General features: G+C 46.5%; 1 protein-coding gene across 6 annotated transcripts in view; it reads right to left on the bottom strand.

Annotated features, from left to right (window-relative positions):
• The window catches only part of LOC119448984 (uncharacterized), a 34,563-nt gene extending 20,880 nt beyond the window's left edge, over positions 1 to 13,683 (bottom strand). For 3 of the 6 annotated variants that reach the window (XM_049666167.1, XM_049666168.1, XM_049666169.1), the window contains exon 1: positions 13,154 to 13,683. In XM_049666167.1, coding sequence (XP_049522124.1) covers positions 13,154 to 13,559 — 406 coding nt within the window. In that variant the 5' untranslated portion in view covers positions 13,560 to 13,683. Of the gene's footprint in view, positions 1 to 730; positions 1,064 to 13,153 lie in introns of those variants that run through there. The other 3 variants (XM_049666172.1, XM_049666170.1, XM_049666171.1) reach the window with 3 other exon arrangements.
• Positions 13,684 to 17,173: the final 3,490 nt, after the last annotated feature.

Genomic DNA, 17,173 nt, shown 5'->3' with positions numbered 1-17,173 from the left:
CGCTATCGCGTTAAGGGCCCCGTGTCGCTATACATCCCTTAACGTTATCGCGTTAAGGGATGTATATCGAAACACAGTTTGGTTTCTGATCACAGCTGGGAAATATGTGTGAGCAAAGTACAATGTAATAACTAGTAAGATAAAAAAAAAGGAATTACAATGATCACAAAGTACATACATATAAAAAGTAAGCCATAGTCGCAATTACACGTATGCACATAGTTTAGAGGGGAAAAAATTGTCACAGGATTATGGTATGAAAACCGATGAGTTATCATCCTAACGTGGCAAGGCAATCACTCACCGACCTTCGGCCTTGCCATGTTCACTGTAGACGAACATCGTTTTTCATATATTTACTGTGCTTATTGTAATAATTTGCAACCTTCAAGAAGTACCATGAAACAATTGCGACTTTGACGTAATACAAAGCTGCTTATCTAACGCAGACAAACAAAAAAAAATGTGGACAGTTCGCACTAGTGGTGCAAAGCTGGGTCACAACGAAGCTGGTTCCGGCTTTTGGTAAGTGTTGCTAGGTTTTGCGAGGTTATACATGGCTTGGCTAGGTTCACCTTGGCTTGGCTAGGCTCTAGTAACTGCCAACGTTTCTAGTAATGTTGGCTCATACCAAGCATTGCTAGGTTTTGGTTTAGTAGGTTATGCATAGCTTAACTATGCTCATACTAAGTGTCGCGCCGGAATTCACGCTGGAACCGGCCGTTCGCACCTCCCATGGATTTGCGGGCTTGGCGTTGGAAGTTCTCGGTGACGCGCAGGCCCGGAACCGATTCCCGGCGGCGCCGAGCATTCAGTCGGCAGCGTTCGTTGTCTCTGGCCCGAAACTCGGGATCCTCAGCTCGGCGACGGCGTTTGTCGGCGGCGGCCTCGGCGCGATGGGCAGGATCGGCTCTCCTTCGTCGATCGTAGTCCCGCTGGGCCGCGCGCCGAGCTTCCTTGTAGGCGGCTTCTTCCTCGGGAGTCTTGAATTTCTTCGGTCGCCCCATGGCAGCTGTGCACGCGTGTTTAGTGCACTAGACGAGTGAGACGACACGTCGGCGCGCCGGAGCCTGCTCGGAGCTTTCTAGCATATCAGTGACGTCACGGCTTCTCCTCGGCTGGAGAGAGGGAAGGCGAAGCGCACGCATGCCGCGGTAAAACTCCGCCCTACGCACAGCTGGGCCGAGTTTTCTGTCGGCACGAAACGGACTTACGAAAAGCTTAACAGCTCCGCTGTAAAAAATGCGGCCAGCTTGACACTAGCGGAGCCAAGTCTGAAGAAACAGCGGAGCTGGGCGACCTTCTCGCTCAATCCGCCCGTTCGTTCCGATCGCGTCTGCTGTCAATCTCCAATGTCTGGTACGAGGAGGACGGCGTCGTACGTCATCACAAGGGCTGCAGGAGATAGCGTTAACCTTCCTTTCGCACAACGAACCACTTAGTAGTCCATGTGAAGCGGTGACGCGAGGCCTAAGCTACAGCCGCGTCAGAAACAGTCTATTTTGCTCGTTCTTGTGGGTCACCCAGCCCCCACGGAGATAGTCGTCGAAGGCAGCCAGCCGGTGTACTCTTCCAGGCCTCATCAGTGCGTGCGATCGCCGACAGAAACAGACGGAGCGCAGGAAGTGTGTTGTGTTTACGCGAGCGTCGGAAGAAATATTTCCAAGCCGTCAACTTCGTGATTTATTGCGCCGTGATTCGCGTGTGCACTGCAAACGAGAAGACCATCACATACACGTGCGTTCCGAGTACGACACATGTTCAGGGCGTGGCGAAGTGAAAAGTGTCCGATCGGCGCACCCAGCGTACGCGACAAGTTGCATGTGTTCTGTGTATGCGGTTCATTGCCGCGAAGTGGTGAACGCGCCAGTCATTTACAACCTTTAGAAGTGATGACAAGATCAGTAGCGATACGCTTTGTTGCGTCGTTATCGCTGTCATTCCTCGTGTGCCGTTTTGCCGCCTGCGATGCGCCGTGGTGACCGCGACGTTCGAGCTGTGTTGTTGCGGTTACGAAGTGCTCGCAAGATACAAATCAGGATATATATGTGTCGCAGCGGTACTAGGCGTAAAAGTGCTCGTTTTATGCGATGTGCGTATGTTCAGAAGTGAAGTGTGCATAAGTGTTGCCGATCGTGTTTTCTTATGTAGTACCCCGATAGAGAAGCCCTATCACATCCACATCGGCCTTTTCTGCTTCGTAGATGTGCCGTTTGTTTCAAAAGTTGTTACTGCTTTTTTGAAGATATCTTCTGTCGGTGAGGGGAACTTAGGGAACATCATAATAGTTACATACGTCAAGACATACCACGCTGTCCTGAAATGTGAACACGCCTGAGCACTAATGCCATGAATGCAAATTTTGGGCAGCCTTGATTTTTATCATGTGGACAGTGATGTGACCAACAGGAATTTCTAGATTGCACGAAGTAAATAGCTTTATAATTCGAGATGCAAGCGGCTTGCATATGCAATAATCCTAACTGCTTGGTTTTTGCTGGTGACCAAGCATAGAGTCTGTGAAGACACCAGTGGCATGGTAGACGAATATATTATAGATAAGAAGTGGATGCTTCCTTCTGATTCTGTACAAATTCACGTTTCCTGACAAAAAGCAATATGCATGTAAAAATAAACAAGTAAGACTGAACAAAGGTATAGCAGTGACATATTATGTTCTGCTAGCATCCTGCAGATCGCATGAAAGAAATTTTGCTGACAGTTCTTTCTCACTGGCTAGCCATGGTCACGGTACTAATGCAGGCAGAGAGAGCTAAGGGAAAGTTCGCCGTTACTTTGTAAATCCACCCTAGTTCTTTCTGTGGTTTGTGTCGTCTGTTTTGGCAGGAGCCTTCAGTGTATGGCGATCAAAAATCATTACTAGTACCAGCATATATATCTGCCTGGGAAGTGCTGTAGATTCTATCCTCTTGTTGATTCTACTGGCAACCAGTGTCGAACTGTGCCTTAAACTGACTTGTGCCTGCAAAGTATGCCCATTAAGTGTTTTTCGGTGCACTTTCATCTAACTCTAGGCGTACTGCTACGAGTCATTCGTGGGTGTAGGATACTGGACGCTTTAAGTGGCTGTCTCATTTATCTTTATTGTGCACAGGCCACGGTTCCACTCATTAACTGAACCATTTTCAGCTGTGCTGCCAGATTATGGAAAGAGGCGAACCTCACCTCTTGTCATTCATTAGCATGTTCATGACCACAGTGCATTGCACCTGAGAATTCAGCTGCTATCACAATATAAAGGGTGCCTATTGGCTGTCATGAGAATATTCTGAACACAAGTTCTTGCAAATATGTCAGCATTAGTTATGTGATCGAGGCCAGCCAATGAGGACAAACTGCTGGCAAAATTTTCAAATGACATCGTTTAGGTCAGTGTGTTACATTTTTATTTTGACATAAGTTTACTGCCCAGCCAGAGAAGATATTGTCAAACCATCAATTTTAGAACCATACACAGGGACACTTCTTTATTTTATCATATTCCGGAAATGATACCCAAGCCCAGCTGCATGTGAGAAAAAGAAATTGTTGCATAACTAATAGGAATTAGTCCTGCACAAAATATATGTCTTGATTGTATAAGTTGTGTTGTTCATTTGACGCACACAGTAACATGTAAACACAAAATGTATGCAGACTTTGCGATTACGTGCCATGTGTGTGTAAATAAAACAGCACAACTTGTATCGAGACATGTCACACCAACTATAGTCGGGTACAACTTAAGAAGGCAGCGGCATTTGCCCCTCAAAGGCGGATGCACACGAGCCTCCACCAATAGGCGCGCACTTCAGGTGACGTCATGAGCCGGATGGCCGGTGACCCCGCCGACGGAGAACATGCCTAACATGGCCACCCTCGCTTCGAACTGGGCCGAGTCGCGTCAGCTGTGTGCGTCTCCCTTCGTCAGAGTGAATTCGAATTATTTGTGGGGGTCTGTCATGCCGGAAATATTATTGCGAGCTTACGATGCACAATTTGTGCCCCGTGTGTTTGTTCTGAGCCGTGAGCTGACGAAAAAAGATTACAGTGAACATCGGTGGCACTGCACTTGGCGTGGAAATGAAGTTACGACGAAGAGAGTTTGCCAAAGTCTGGTACCTACTGTGAGCAGCGGGTGTGTTTGTGTACTGTGCCCCTGCGTTTCTCGTCGGAGGTGGCGAAGTGATGGAGCAAAACCATTATCAGGATAAATGAGAAAAGCGTGTGCAGATGAAACCAACGTACAAGTTTCTCAACAGAAAAGATTTGCGAAAGAAACCTCCAACGCAAAGATTAGTTGCGGCCAGCTCAGCGCGCAAACAATCTATCGTTGGCAGCAGTGTGATAAGATGAGCGTCTAGCAGCGTCGTTCGAGTGTTGTGTAGCACCATCGATTGATTGCTTTCCACCAATGCTAACAATCAGTGACTAACACGCCCTGCTTGAGCGAATGTCATTGGATTATTAACAGTCAGGTGTTGGGGAGCAGTGTTCATTTCCTCAATGTCAGCCTCAGTACTAATATAAAATTATGACTGATACACACACGCCGGCTATGGTAAGGTGCATTGTCTAAAACAATGACACTACCAGCTGGCAACTTCTGCAGCACGTCATTGAACCAGCCCTCAAAGCGATTGCCGTCCATTTCCTCGTGGTAGTCGCCTGTCTTTTGGCCTCGGAATACATCCAAGCAGCCGTCGACGAAGCCATCCTCGCTGCCGATGTGTGTCACGATCAGGCGCTGACCTTTCCCAGAAGGTTGTTTTAGAACCGTCGTCAGGCCACTTGCTCAAGCGAACAGGCGTCCATGCTTCTGCACCACGGTGTCTGTCAACATGATCGACCGAGTGTGTCCCGCCGTCACCCATGTCTCATCCAGGTTGAAGATCTTTCGGCCTTCCGCCCAGTAGCACTCCACGTCACGGAGGTATCGATTCCACCAATCGGTGATGTCATCCCGGTCGATAAGCAGCGAGTTGCGGCTTCTCTTTTCGTGGTTGAAGCCGATCTCGGCAAGCAGGCAACACACAGCACACCGCCTTAGTGATGGGAGTTCCATACGCTCCGAGAGCTCGGTAGTTGTCTTCTCGACCACCGGTATCTCGTTGCGGCGAAACAAATCACGTACACATGACCTCAGCGCACACAACGTGAAGCTGTCAAACTTTGCACTGCGTCTTCTCTTCTCTGCATTGCGTGGGCGCTTTCGCGAGGACGTCGTCAGTTTGCCACCCGAAAAATGCGAAGCTTTAACTTCCTCCCTCACCCTGAACACAGTCACTTACAGACAGTTGCAGACTAGGACATACATCACACCAACAACACTAAGCAGGATCAATCCAGACTTTCCTACTGCATGCCCACACTGCGGCCACGAATACAACAACTTCGAACACATGCTCTGGCTGTGCCCTGCCAACGCGGGCACGGACTTTCCTGACCAGTCCTCCTGGAACTCAGCGCTCAGAAGTACAGAGCTCATCGCTCAGCTCAAGGCTGTCCAGAGGGCCCGGGCCGTCGCCGAAGGACTATGTCTACCGGCCCCGACCTGGGTGGAGCCACCGGAGAGATTGGCGGGGCCTCCGGCCCCGCTTTAATTCTTTCTCCTCAGGACCTAAATAAAGTTTGTACTCACTCACTCACAGTCCTTTCGCTGACACTGAGCATGTCGGCGACAAACTTGCTCGTGTCCTCCACGCTGCGTTCAGGCTCCCTGTTACGCCAAAACGTGTAGCAGTGTAAGATCATGGGACGTATTCTGAAACGTTCCACTTCGGCGATATTTCGTCTTCAGGTGCGCACTCATTGGCTGGTTGAGCAAAATTCAATGACGTCATGCTCAACCAGCCAATCAGCTCATCCAATTTTGCTAAAACAGCCAATCAGCGCATGCCTGCAGACGAAATTGTCGCCTAGGCGAACTATCGCCGAAGTGGAGCGTTTCAGAATACGTCCCCATGTTGCACGAATCGCTGTTCAGGATGTGGCCACTCTTGTTCTTGCCGAGGCTCTTTGGTGGTGTGGTCATCGAGGCGACACAAGGCTCGTTCGGCAACAAAGGATCGCGTTCCGATGTCACCTCACTGAGCTCTATGGCGGAAAACTGGCACAGAATGCTGTGCGCAAACTCACGAGATTGCAGGTTCGCAACCGTAAAAAAAAAAACAAAGAAGATCAATCTTGCTCCGTAGCAGACGACGCAGAGCATTGTAGAAGGCACGGAGTTATTTTTCTCTCGCAATCCGGCATGTGCTGTAGCACTTCCATCATGATAGTTTTACCAAACCACTCGTCAATATACACAAATCTTATTTATACCGAGAAATATGCGTTTTAGAAGCAGTCTCAATTTTTTGAGCGAGATTATTTCTTTGGTCACAGAGGCAATTGGCTGCTGTGCTTCGGTCATCTGGGTGGGGCCTCTCCTGTCTTCTAAAGTTGTACCCGACTATAGACCCCATCAAAGTTGTTCTATACAGCGTTCAGCTAGTCTTATATAAATTTTATTGTGTGGTGTAGTTATCGTAGTTTATCGTGTGGTGGGCACGGCGGACCATCGACGAGCATGTGGCTTAAACCGTTCTGCTACCTTGTGCAGGTTAGTAACTGCTATAGCATGATTAGAAGTGATTGTCGCGGTCTTTTGGTCATGCCGTGCCCCCTACGGTGTGCTTCTATTGTCAATTATGTGTACAGCGTATGCTTGCTGCTGATGTGCGGCGACATCGAGTTAAATCCCGGCCCCACTGACAGCAGCGAGGCCTCTATCGAAGACATGCTGAAAGAGTTGCTGTCTGGTCAGAATAAGTTGGCACCGGACATGACTGTGCTCCGGGAGCAACAGAATAAGGTGGAAAATATTATAGCTGATTGGGGAGCTAGATTCATTGAATTATAAAAACGAGCCTCACGTGTAGATGACCTTGAGCATACAGTAAGATCACTGGAGGCGAAGTTGACTGATCTGGAGGATAGGAGCAGGCGATCCAATCTGGTAGTCTTTGGCATTCCGGAGGATGTCGGCGAAACTGAACCTATTCTTAAAAATAAAGTTCTTGACGAGGTGTTTTCTGCAAACCTTGCTGTTCCTTGCAAATCTGTCGGCAGAATTCATCGTCTTGGTAACAAAGGTAACAAGAGACCAGTCATCATTTACTTCCAGGATTTTACCGAAAAACAGCTTGTCTTTAAAGTTCGTACAAATTAAAGGGTAGTTGAATATAGATTCAAAACGATTACTCGCGCAGCACACTAAGGAAACGAAAACTCTTGTGGGATAGTGCTAAAAGTGAAAGAGAACAAGGCAGGAAAGTTCGCTTAATTAATGATAAGATGAGTGTTAACAATGAACTATTCACATGGGATGACAGTAAGAACTTGAGGATAAAAATTGACGACCATGAAAGCACTTCGAAAAATGCTTGACTTGCCTCCGCTGACACTTCCCCTGGTGCTAAAGAACTGAGAATTTTAAACATCAACGCCCGCACTGTCGTTAATAAATCAGAAAGCCTTGAGGCAACTATCATGGGTTACAATCCCCATGTAGTTGTGATAACAGAAACATGGTTGCATGACAATATTGAAGATGCTGTTGTGTTTCCCCCATCTTATCGAGCGTATCGCTGTGACAGGTGTACTAGAGGGGGCGGGGTGGCAGTTTTGGTAAAAAAACTATATCCGCTACTCTGTTATGTCAGGCTGATAACTTGGAATCTGTTACAATAAAGCTCATTTGCTGGGATAAATCATTTTTGCTATTTGCAGTTTATCGAGCACCTGACTCGCCCCCAGAATTCTTTCGTGACCTTTTTGAACACACGGTATCATTCACAAGCGATAAAGTGATACTTGTAGGCGAGTTTAACCTACTAGATATTGATTGGGAGAACGGGATTTTCTGCATCGGGAATAATTCACACTTGGGTTACTTGCATGACATCATTCTGTCTCACAATCTACAACAGGTTGTAAAACAGCGAACGCGCACCTATGGTACATCAGCAACAATACTTGACCTCGTTTTCTTAAGTCGTTCATTAGAAAACTTTTTTGTGTTTGTTGAACCTGGAATTTTTTATCATATCTGGTACATTTTTCTTGTTCTTTGGAAGTGCTTAATACTGCAAAATGTAGAACAACCACTGTTAAAAGATTTTTCTCGTGCCAGAGACAAAAGTGTCTTGGATTATCTTGAACAATGCCTTGATAACTTTCACTGTAACAACGCTACTGTGCTTCGGGATAAATTTAAAGAAATTATCACTCGCTGCCTTAGCAACTTTATTCCCAATAAAACCAAAAAAACTTCCAAGACTACTCCCTGGATAACGAGAGAGATCTTGCACCTTAAAAGAAAAGTTAAGCGCTTAAGATGATGATGTGCCTCATGTGTTTCAATTCACAAAATCCAAAATAAACTAAACCAAGAAGTACAGCAAGCGAAGCGCTGGTATTTTCACCATATATTGCCAAATTTCATTCGAACGGCACCCCAAAATATTTTGGACTTTTCTAAGCACAAAAACCAAGTCAATTGATCATATTGTTCATGAGGGCCATGTCGTCGAAAAACAGCGTATCGCGGAGCACTTCAATAATTATTTTCAGTGTTTTTTCAAATTTCGATGGTGGTATAAACCTTAACTGCATGCAATGTAACTCGACCTCTGATACTGTTTCGCACCCGGGTGTAGTGTCGATGTTGCTGAACCTCAAAGCTAAATCATCTCCAGGACCAGACAACATACCGAACACTTTTCTGTGCAGGTACGCTGAAGCGTTAGCTACTTTTCTTGTTATCTTTTGTTCCTCATTATCTTCGGCTAATCTTCCTACAGACTGGCTAACTGCACGTGTCGTTCCCATACCAAAAAAAGGCAACAAAACCCTAGTAACCAGTTATAGTCCGATATCAGTAACTTCATCATGTTGCAAGTTAATCGAACATATTATAGCTAATGAAATAACCAAATTCCTAACTGACAACAACGTACTTTCTCTTCACCAGCATGGTTTCCGGAAGGGTTTCTCTACTGTGACACAATTAACCACAATTATTAACCACAATTATTCAATTATTCACTACTTTGCAAGTGCCCTTGACAAGTCAAGCCAAACTGACGTAATATTTTTAGACTTTAAGAAAGCATTTCACCTTGTTCCTCACATTAAACTTATAGAAAAACTACAGTCGATAGACCTTCCAGCCTATATTATTAACTGGGTGGCGGCTTATCTGTCTAATCACAAGCAGTTTGTTTCAATTGATAATTACTCTTCTAATGAACTTTCAGTAACCTCTGGAGTACCTCAAGGTAGTGTGCTAGGACCTTTACTATTTCTAATATACATAAATGACATCACAAGCGAAATTTCTCATCCTGTTCAAGTTAGACTATTTGCTGACGACTGTGTGTTGTTTAACGAGGTTACTAGCCATGAAGATCAATTAATGCTTAACTCTGACTTTCAAAACATTCTTTCCTGGTGCAGTCGTTGGGCCATGGAATTGAACAGAGAAAAAACTGTTTACATGTCCATAACAAAAAAAAAATGTTTGTCTATAACCTCGGCTCTGAACTGCTGACCAAAGTCAGCCAATATAAATATCTTGGAATAACAATATCCAGTGACCTCAGCTGGAATAGCCACATTTCTAACGTATGTAGCCCTTCTTTCAGGAAACTTTGTCTCCTCAGGCACAAAATAAAGCACGCTCCCTCTGGTACTAGATTACTGGCTTACACTTCACTCATCCGACCGAAACTTGAATATGCATGCATTGTGTGGGATCCCTATAAGAAAATTAACATTAACGCTTTAGAGATGATCCAACGTAAAGCTGTCAGGTTTATTTTTTCTAAATATAGACTAAGTGACTCTCCTACTAGCCTAATGAATCAACATAATATCCAAACGCTACAGCTACGTAGGAAAATACAAAGACTGAAATTTCTTTTTTAGCTTAAAAACAACTGTTTGTCCTTCCATTCACAGGCTTATGTTAAACCACTTACAGCGCATCGAACACGGCATCATCACGCCGATTCTTTAGCACCTTATAACGGCCGAACTAACCTCTAAGTTTTCCTTCTTCCCACACACTGTAACAGATTGGAACAGCCTGCCATTATCACAATTGATAAGCACCGATTCTATCGAATGCATGCGTCTTTGATGTTAACGGTATTGCGATGTCGGCAAGTCTTGTTACTGTCTTCTTTTTCTTTTTTTTACACGTGAATTTTGTTTGATACATTCCACCCATCTTCCTTATTCTATTATTTTCAGTATTTTGCAATGGTCGCTCGTTCATCAACTTCTCGTACTTGTTGATTTTTTTTTTCCCCTCTCGCGAGAATGGTTGCAAGTGCTCATATATGCGTACTGCCTTTATTCCTATGCCTTAAACTCCGTGTGAAACTGTTCTAATGTTTGTCAAGTTGTATTCCTTCAGTGTACCTTCTATTAATCTTATTTGGTCGTCGCTTTCATTTTTTTTTTTCTGATCATTGCATATGTTGTATTGCTTTTGTATTTCTTTTTCATGTGTGTATGTTTGTATACGTGTATATGTACATATTTATGTATTCTGCCTCTCCTGCTTGGGCCCCCATTTGGGCCTGCAATATTATATAAATAAAAATAAATAAATAAAATAACAGCTACTGCAATAGAGCCAACCTGGATCATTTTTCTTTACTGGCCGTTAAGTATGGTCGCCAGGATACAGCTGTTTATTGAGTTCACTCAGTAGAACTGTTTGCTTCAAGTGGTGTCTTTCGTTGGATGTTCTAAATTCAATCTGATTTAACGAGAGACAAAATAATAAACATTGGCCTGCTAGCCCGGTGGTGGTAGGTGTTCAAAGTTTCGTCGGCCTCGTCACAACAGGCTAGGATAGTAAAGCTTTTAGACGAAGGGCTGTCAAGGCAAGGAGAAAGACGGGTTTCGTGGCCATCTGTACTACCAACGCAGGTCTATGCTGCGAATGCGCACGGTTGCACTTTCGTAGATTGAGAGGCTTTACACCTTCTTAGGATGGATGCTATGAGCATCCGCTTTGAAACGGGATGGTAGGTTGCGCCACTAAGCTCTTATTATTTTGCCTAATGTCCTACCTTCATTTTTGAGAAAACACACAAATACAAAGAATTCCAAGCATCAAACATTTTGAACCATTACTGGGAACTGTTTCTGTACGTCTCCATTGTTTGTTGTCTCCTTACTTTTCTGCCAGCAAACCTCCAACCGCCTTTTACTAATCTCTATAGCGACATGTTTACTTTCCCCCTGCTATCCCTAAACCCAAGAGCTTCAAGGTCAGAGGAGCCTAGACTGGCAGCTGGATAGGTTTCTTTACATTCCAATAAAACATGTTCCATCGTTTCACTAGCTTTACCGCAGCAAGCACATGCGTCTTCAGCCTCCATGTCAGCGCCGCCTTACATCGAGGCACCCTACACCTTCACGATTGACAGCGTCGCCGCGCGGCTGCTGGGGGAAGGCATCACCACGGTGACCACGGAAGCGCACGCCTTCGGCACATTAGCTAGTGTATTCTAGGCACTATGGACCCTTTTCGCAGCGATCCCGTGGGCGCTGCCATGTTTGATCACGTGGTGACGCATCCATTGCTTGCCTCAACTGCCTCCTTGTTTACAATGGAAGTGTATGACACCGACGCAGCTTAGAAAATCTGTTTTCGGAGATATCGTAGACGGTGACTAGGTGGACGACACGAAGCTTTGATCACCGCTTAAGAGAACATGCAAAAGCGCTTTCGGGGCTGATTAAGCTATGCCCAAACGGCGCAAGCAGCTTATATGGTGCTTGTTCTAAAAGCGGGGCTAAATATGTAATCCAAGCTATCCAAACAATCAGGATTAGTGTGTTTTGCTCTTTGTACTTTATTTGGCAAATACTTTGAAGCAGCGGCTAGTCAGTTTCTGACTCAGTGAAGTTCCTCGGTGCGACCACTACCTGATTATTTTCAGCCTAATCGCTCGCGGGTGTGCTCAGTTCCAATAGATTTGTTCTTGCTGCGCACAAGGCTTGAAACATAGCTGTTTTGTACCTTGTAGCAAATGTATATTACAGCTAGTAACTCGCTTACTCTTGTGGACCGTCACGAAACATTCAGCTTCGACCATTTGTGCGCCATCGGTGTAGTCCGTCATTTATTGTGCGTATACAGTGTGCACATATTCAAGTGTGCGCTCATTCACTTATTCTTGATACGTCGGCGATAGAGTGGGCGTAAGTTTTCCTGCCATTTGGGGCAGATGTGTATAGATAACGTGCGCGAAACTTACTATGACAGGAAGCGGCGCTACTCCCTTTGCCATTGTTTAACGAGTGGTACTCACTCTTGCCGACGTTCTGGGGATGAAGCCCTTTCTTTGAAGGTTAGCGATACAAAGCTGGCGGGTGAGCAAATTTCTGTATCCTAGAGGAAAGCCGTACGTACATCACGAAGTGCCGGTAACACGTTCGGACAGTTGCAGCAGCGGTCTGCGAACTTGGCCACGCAGATTCATTCTGTTCCTTAACATGCCAGTCACTATTTTTGCAGCCAACTATTGCACACGTCTTCAATCCACATGATTCAATCTAGCATGATTGTAGCACAGTGTGTTAGCGAAAACTCAGTTGCATTTCCGACAGCTGATCGCACAAAAGGAAGGTAGAAGCGGTAATGGTTTCGTATTCGTGCGCGGTCGCTGAGGAGAGGTATGGCGCGCCGCCGTGAGCGCCATCTCGTTTCTCTAAAGCAAACTGCTCCGCGAAAAGGGTCAATGACTAGGCTATCATGGGGCCGTATTCTGAAACGTTCCACTTGGCGAAATTTCTTTTTCGCTTTTCAGGCGCGCGATGATTGGCTGTTTTAGCAAAATTAGATGAGTTGATTGGCTGGTTGAGCCTGACGTCATTCAATTTTGCTCAACCAGCCAATCAGCGCGCGCCTGAAAGCGAAAAAAGAAATTTCGCCGAAGTGGAACGTTTCAGAATACGGCCCATGACAAGGCTGGGCTTTTCTGGGGCAAGGCTATGCTCACAGAGCTTATCGTAGCCAAATTCGAGTCTAACCACATGTTATTGCAAACTCGACACCTATGGCCAAACTCGGTATTCAAGAACTCACGGGCAAATCTTCTGCCGTCACCAGTCACGGGTCTCCTTTCACGCCGTTGGAAGTTATCGAAAAGTCGGAAGACGGGGTCGCTTTCGCGGCGTTGACGCTTGGCTTGGTTCTCGCGTTCTCGGTATTCCGGATCGGCTCGGCGACGTCGCATATCGGCGGCTTTGTTGGCGAGGTAGGCTGGATCGGCACGAAGACGGCGATTCCTTTCCCGCGTAGCTTGAAGGCACTTCTCTCGTCGGACAGCCTCTTCTTCCGGCGTCAAGGTACGCTTAGGTCGAGCCATATCTCGGTAGAGCGGAGAAATGCCCGGGCGCACGCTTTCATTTGCGCGGTCACATGACTGAGCTGAACACGTGCTCGGCGCAGCTATGACGTCAATGACCAGGCTCCTCTCTCGCGCGCACATGGCGTAGCTCCTCGCTCAACCAGTATTAGCGTTGCACACCGGAATTTTGCCAAGCTTAAGCAGCTCCGCTGTTAAAAGAAAACCAAATTGCGTAGAGTCCCAGTTGATACTTCGCACCATAGAGTTTCTCACTATATATAGTGAGAAACTATATGCTTTGCACACTGGGGCATGGGAGTCGGCAGGGGGGTGCATAAAGCACGACCACTGATCTACTGACCACTGATCTACGACCTACTGAACACCAGACCTGCACAGATCTCCCTGCTCCAGCACGCCTGGTCTAGTTCACCACTTTTGCCGTTAGGGATAGAACGTACGAGCAGAGTGGCGCTAGCTATAACCTGTTCGCTGTCGTCTGCTTCTGTGATCTATTCCAGCGCTGTGCCGCTATTTCGGCAGCCACAAAGCGTTTACATTCTTTGTAAATGCCTAAATTCACGCAAATAAAAAAGAAAATAAAATTTGCGAATGATTGCTTCTCATTTCAACCACGAGATAGAGCAGGAAGAGTAGTGAAAGAAAGGAAAACAACGAGTGCAGCCTGTAGACGATAACTTTTCCTTCCATTGCCTTCGCAGTAGGGGAACAAAATGTGATGACAAGAAGATCCATAGGATAAAATATAGTGCAATGGAGTAATAATGAAATACAATAATAAAAAACAATATATTGATTTGAATGAGGAAATTTAAAAGAGTCACGCAGACGATCGATATGTATACGCAGACTACACACAGACAGCGAGAATCTGCAGACGCTGCAGAAGACATGTAACTTCAGCTTTGGCTACATGCAGCTTTCATGAGTGAATTACAGATGGGATAACGTAAACGATTCTATTATGGTATACTGCTGTGTGCCACCATGTAAGTCAGAAGAAAGCAAGGGATCTATCATCAGTTTTCAGTTTTATAAAAGCTTTGCTATGCATATTTGGCGAACCGCGAACAAACACGTAAACAACCACTCGATCAGTTTTTTTTTTCTCTCTCTTATGTGGAGTGGCGCGAAATTTCCGCATAATGGTAAACCAAGAGTACTATTTTACACGGTATTACATATAGCACGTACTACAATGAGTACACTTACACAATTTTGACATACTAGCTGTTGTATTCGCAAGAAATTGTCACATATATGCTAGCAGTCCGCCACAGCAGAAGAGCAGGCGCACACATTCGATTGAGTGAGTAAAAACTTCATTGAAAATAAATAAACGCCGCCCAGCCACCCACCGAGTAGCAGACGAACATGATGATGATGATGATGTAGTAGCGGCCAGCCCCTTTGTAACGGGTGGACACACGCAATGTCCTGGCCTGGAGGGTTTAAACAAATACATAGATAAATAAATAAAAAAGGAGAAAGAAAAGACAGAAAGGAAGGAAATCTGCACTTCGTAGGTCACTATGCAAACTAGAGTCACATCCGGCGCACACTGGTCCACCACTCAGTCAGAGGCATCAAAGAACATCAACTCAGGCGCATGACCCTGGCCCTAGCCATACTCCGCGTCATGTATCAATACCCGTATACGGAAATTACTAAAACGTAAAAATCTAAGCTTGAAACCATGCTCCGTCAAATCTCTCGTACAATATTGGGTACCCCACAATACGCCAAGTCCGCAAGGGTTCAAGATACGGCGATTCTTCCTAAACTCGACGAGCTGGCTCAACTTCACCGTGAAGCACAATTTACCCGCCTCAAGCTCTCTGCACAAGGACACGCCCTGCTTAGTGAACTGGGCTACGATATACCTCCACCATCCGCATATTCGAAGCAACCCGGCCCCCATGGGCGACGCTCGACCAGATCGCCGTCGAACCTGTACCACGACACATGGACCCAGACAGACAGCCAGGACGACGACAAGCACGAGCCCAACATCTCCACGAAAACACAGAAGAGTGGATCTTGTACACGGACGCATCTCCTTCTCAGAGCTGCGAGGGCTACCGAACAGGGATAGCGTCCGAAGGAGTACCATTGTCCTGGGGCTTCCATTACAACATTAGCACGCAACGCCTGGCAGAAATCACGGCCGTTGTAGAGGCCGTTACCATGCCCAACCCGCATGCCCGTAATATACTGATATGCACAGATAGTCAAGCAGCCTGTCGAGCCCTCGCGACAGGTGACATTCCAGACGCGCATTACAACGCATTAGCTAACCACTTTGATGCCCACCCTTCCATACGTGTGCGGATACAGTGGATATCTGGTCACTCGGGGATTAGAGGGAATGAAGTGGCACATGCCACGTCCCGCGCAAGTCTCCCGGGCCCTCCCCTGTGGTGGCCGGATTCACTGAACCGTACCGAATTACTTGCTCTGGCACGTTCCGATCGGCGCGAAAGATTAGACGAAATGCGTAGCAACTGCAGAGTTTATCCGAATCCACCCCACTCCATGACGCGACGCGAGGCGGCCCTAGTGCGGCGTGCGCAAACACACTCTCTACTGACCCCCCACATACAGCACTACATACAAGGCAATGACGGGCCTCCCACCTGTGTGGCATGCGGTGGTTTCCCGGATAACGCCCACGTTCTGTGGGATTGTCCGGGTGCCCATGCAGCCATGCGCGGGAGCCTCAGCCAAATACCTACTACAAGAAGACCTGCGACCCTGGAGGAGTGGCTGGCGGACTCCTCCCCAGACATTATGAAAGCACTGCTCGTACCCCTTAAACTTCTTGGCCTGTCTGAAGATTAGGCCTCGCTCTTTTTGGTGGACCCGGACTGGGGTCTATTTTTTTTTTAATAAAGTTGTTCTCTCTCTCTCTCTCAGTCGCTTTTTGGTGGCCACTACAGCGCAGGTCCGGCCGACGTTGCGTCCATTCGCGATGTGGTTTCCATCCTCTGCCTCGAGCAAGTGAAAACCCAGTGCCCGAGGGAGATATGTGTCCTCTGCCGGAGCAGTCTGCAGGCCAGCGCATCGAAGGATGAGATGCTCTTGCGTCTCGGCCTCCGCCCCGCAGAGCCTGCACTTGGTGCAAAAATTTCCTGTGTGGCTGGTTGAGGGGCCCTTTAAAAGCTGTAAAGCACGCCATGCCTGTAACGACACCGCCCGGGTGCCAATACGCTGCCCGTTATGAGCCGCACCAATAAAATAACATCCTTGTCATGTTTGAGCATTGGCACTGTTTTGCACTTTTAAAAATCATCTGAGAAAATTTATTATAAAAGACAGGCGCTGTGAAGGTTATATTTCATGAAATTTACTTGCGGGCTGTCATTCTCAAAATTCTGAGGAACAAATTTAGTCAAGAACGTTATACTTGGTAAGAGAAACTTTAGTGACTGATTAGTGTAGCAGTATAGCGCGCATTTACGTCATATATAAGCATATTTATATGCGGAAGGCCACGGCGACGCTGACGACGAGCGCGAAAATTCACTTGGAGTGTCCATATAATTGGTCCGATGATAGGTTCCGCTCCGTGGCTTCCCACCGCAGAAGCTCTATGGTATAACCGTTATACAAGAGACGCATGCCTGAAAAGACGGAATTGTGCAGGCCAGCGCTTGAGCTGCTTGGCGCGCCAAGGCCGCGTCGCATTGCAGCAATAGACTTATATATGTCTTGGAAGCGGCTACGGTATACGA

The sequence above is a fragment of the Dermacentor silvarum genome, chromosome 4, assembly GCF_013339745.2.
Source record: "Dermacentor silvarum isolate Dsil-2018 chromosome 4, BIME_Dsil_1.4, whole genome shotgun sequence".
NCBI classification, from domain to species: Eukaryota; Metazoa; Arthropoda; class Arachnida; order Ixodida; family Ixodidae; genus Dermacentor; species Dermacentor silvarum.
Note: the sequence above shows the minus strand (reverse complement) of the source record. Positions and strands in the feature narration are given on the sequence as shown.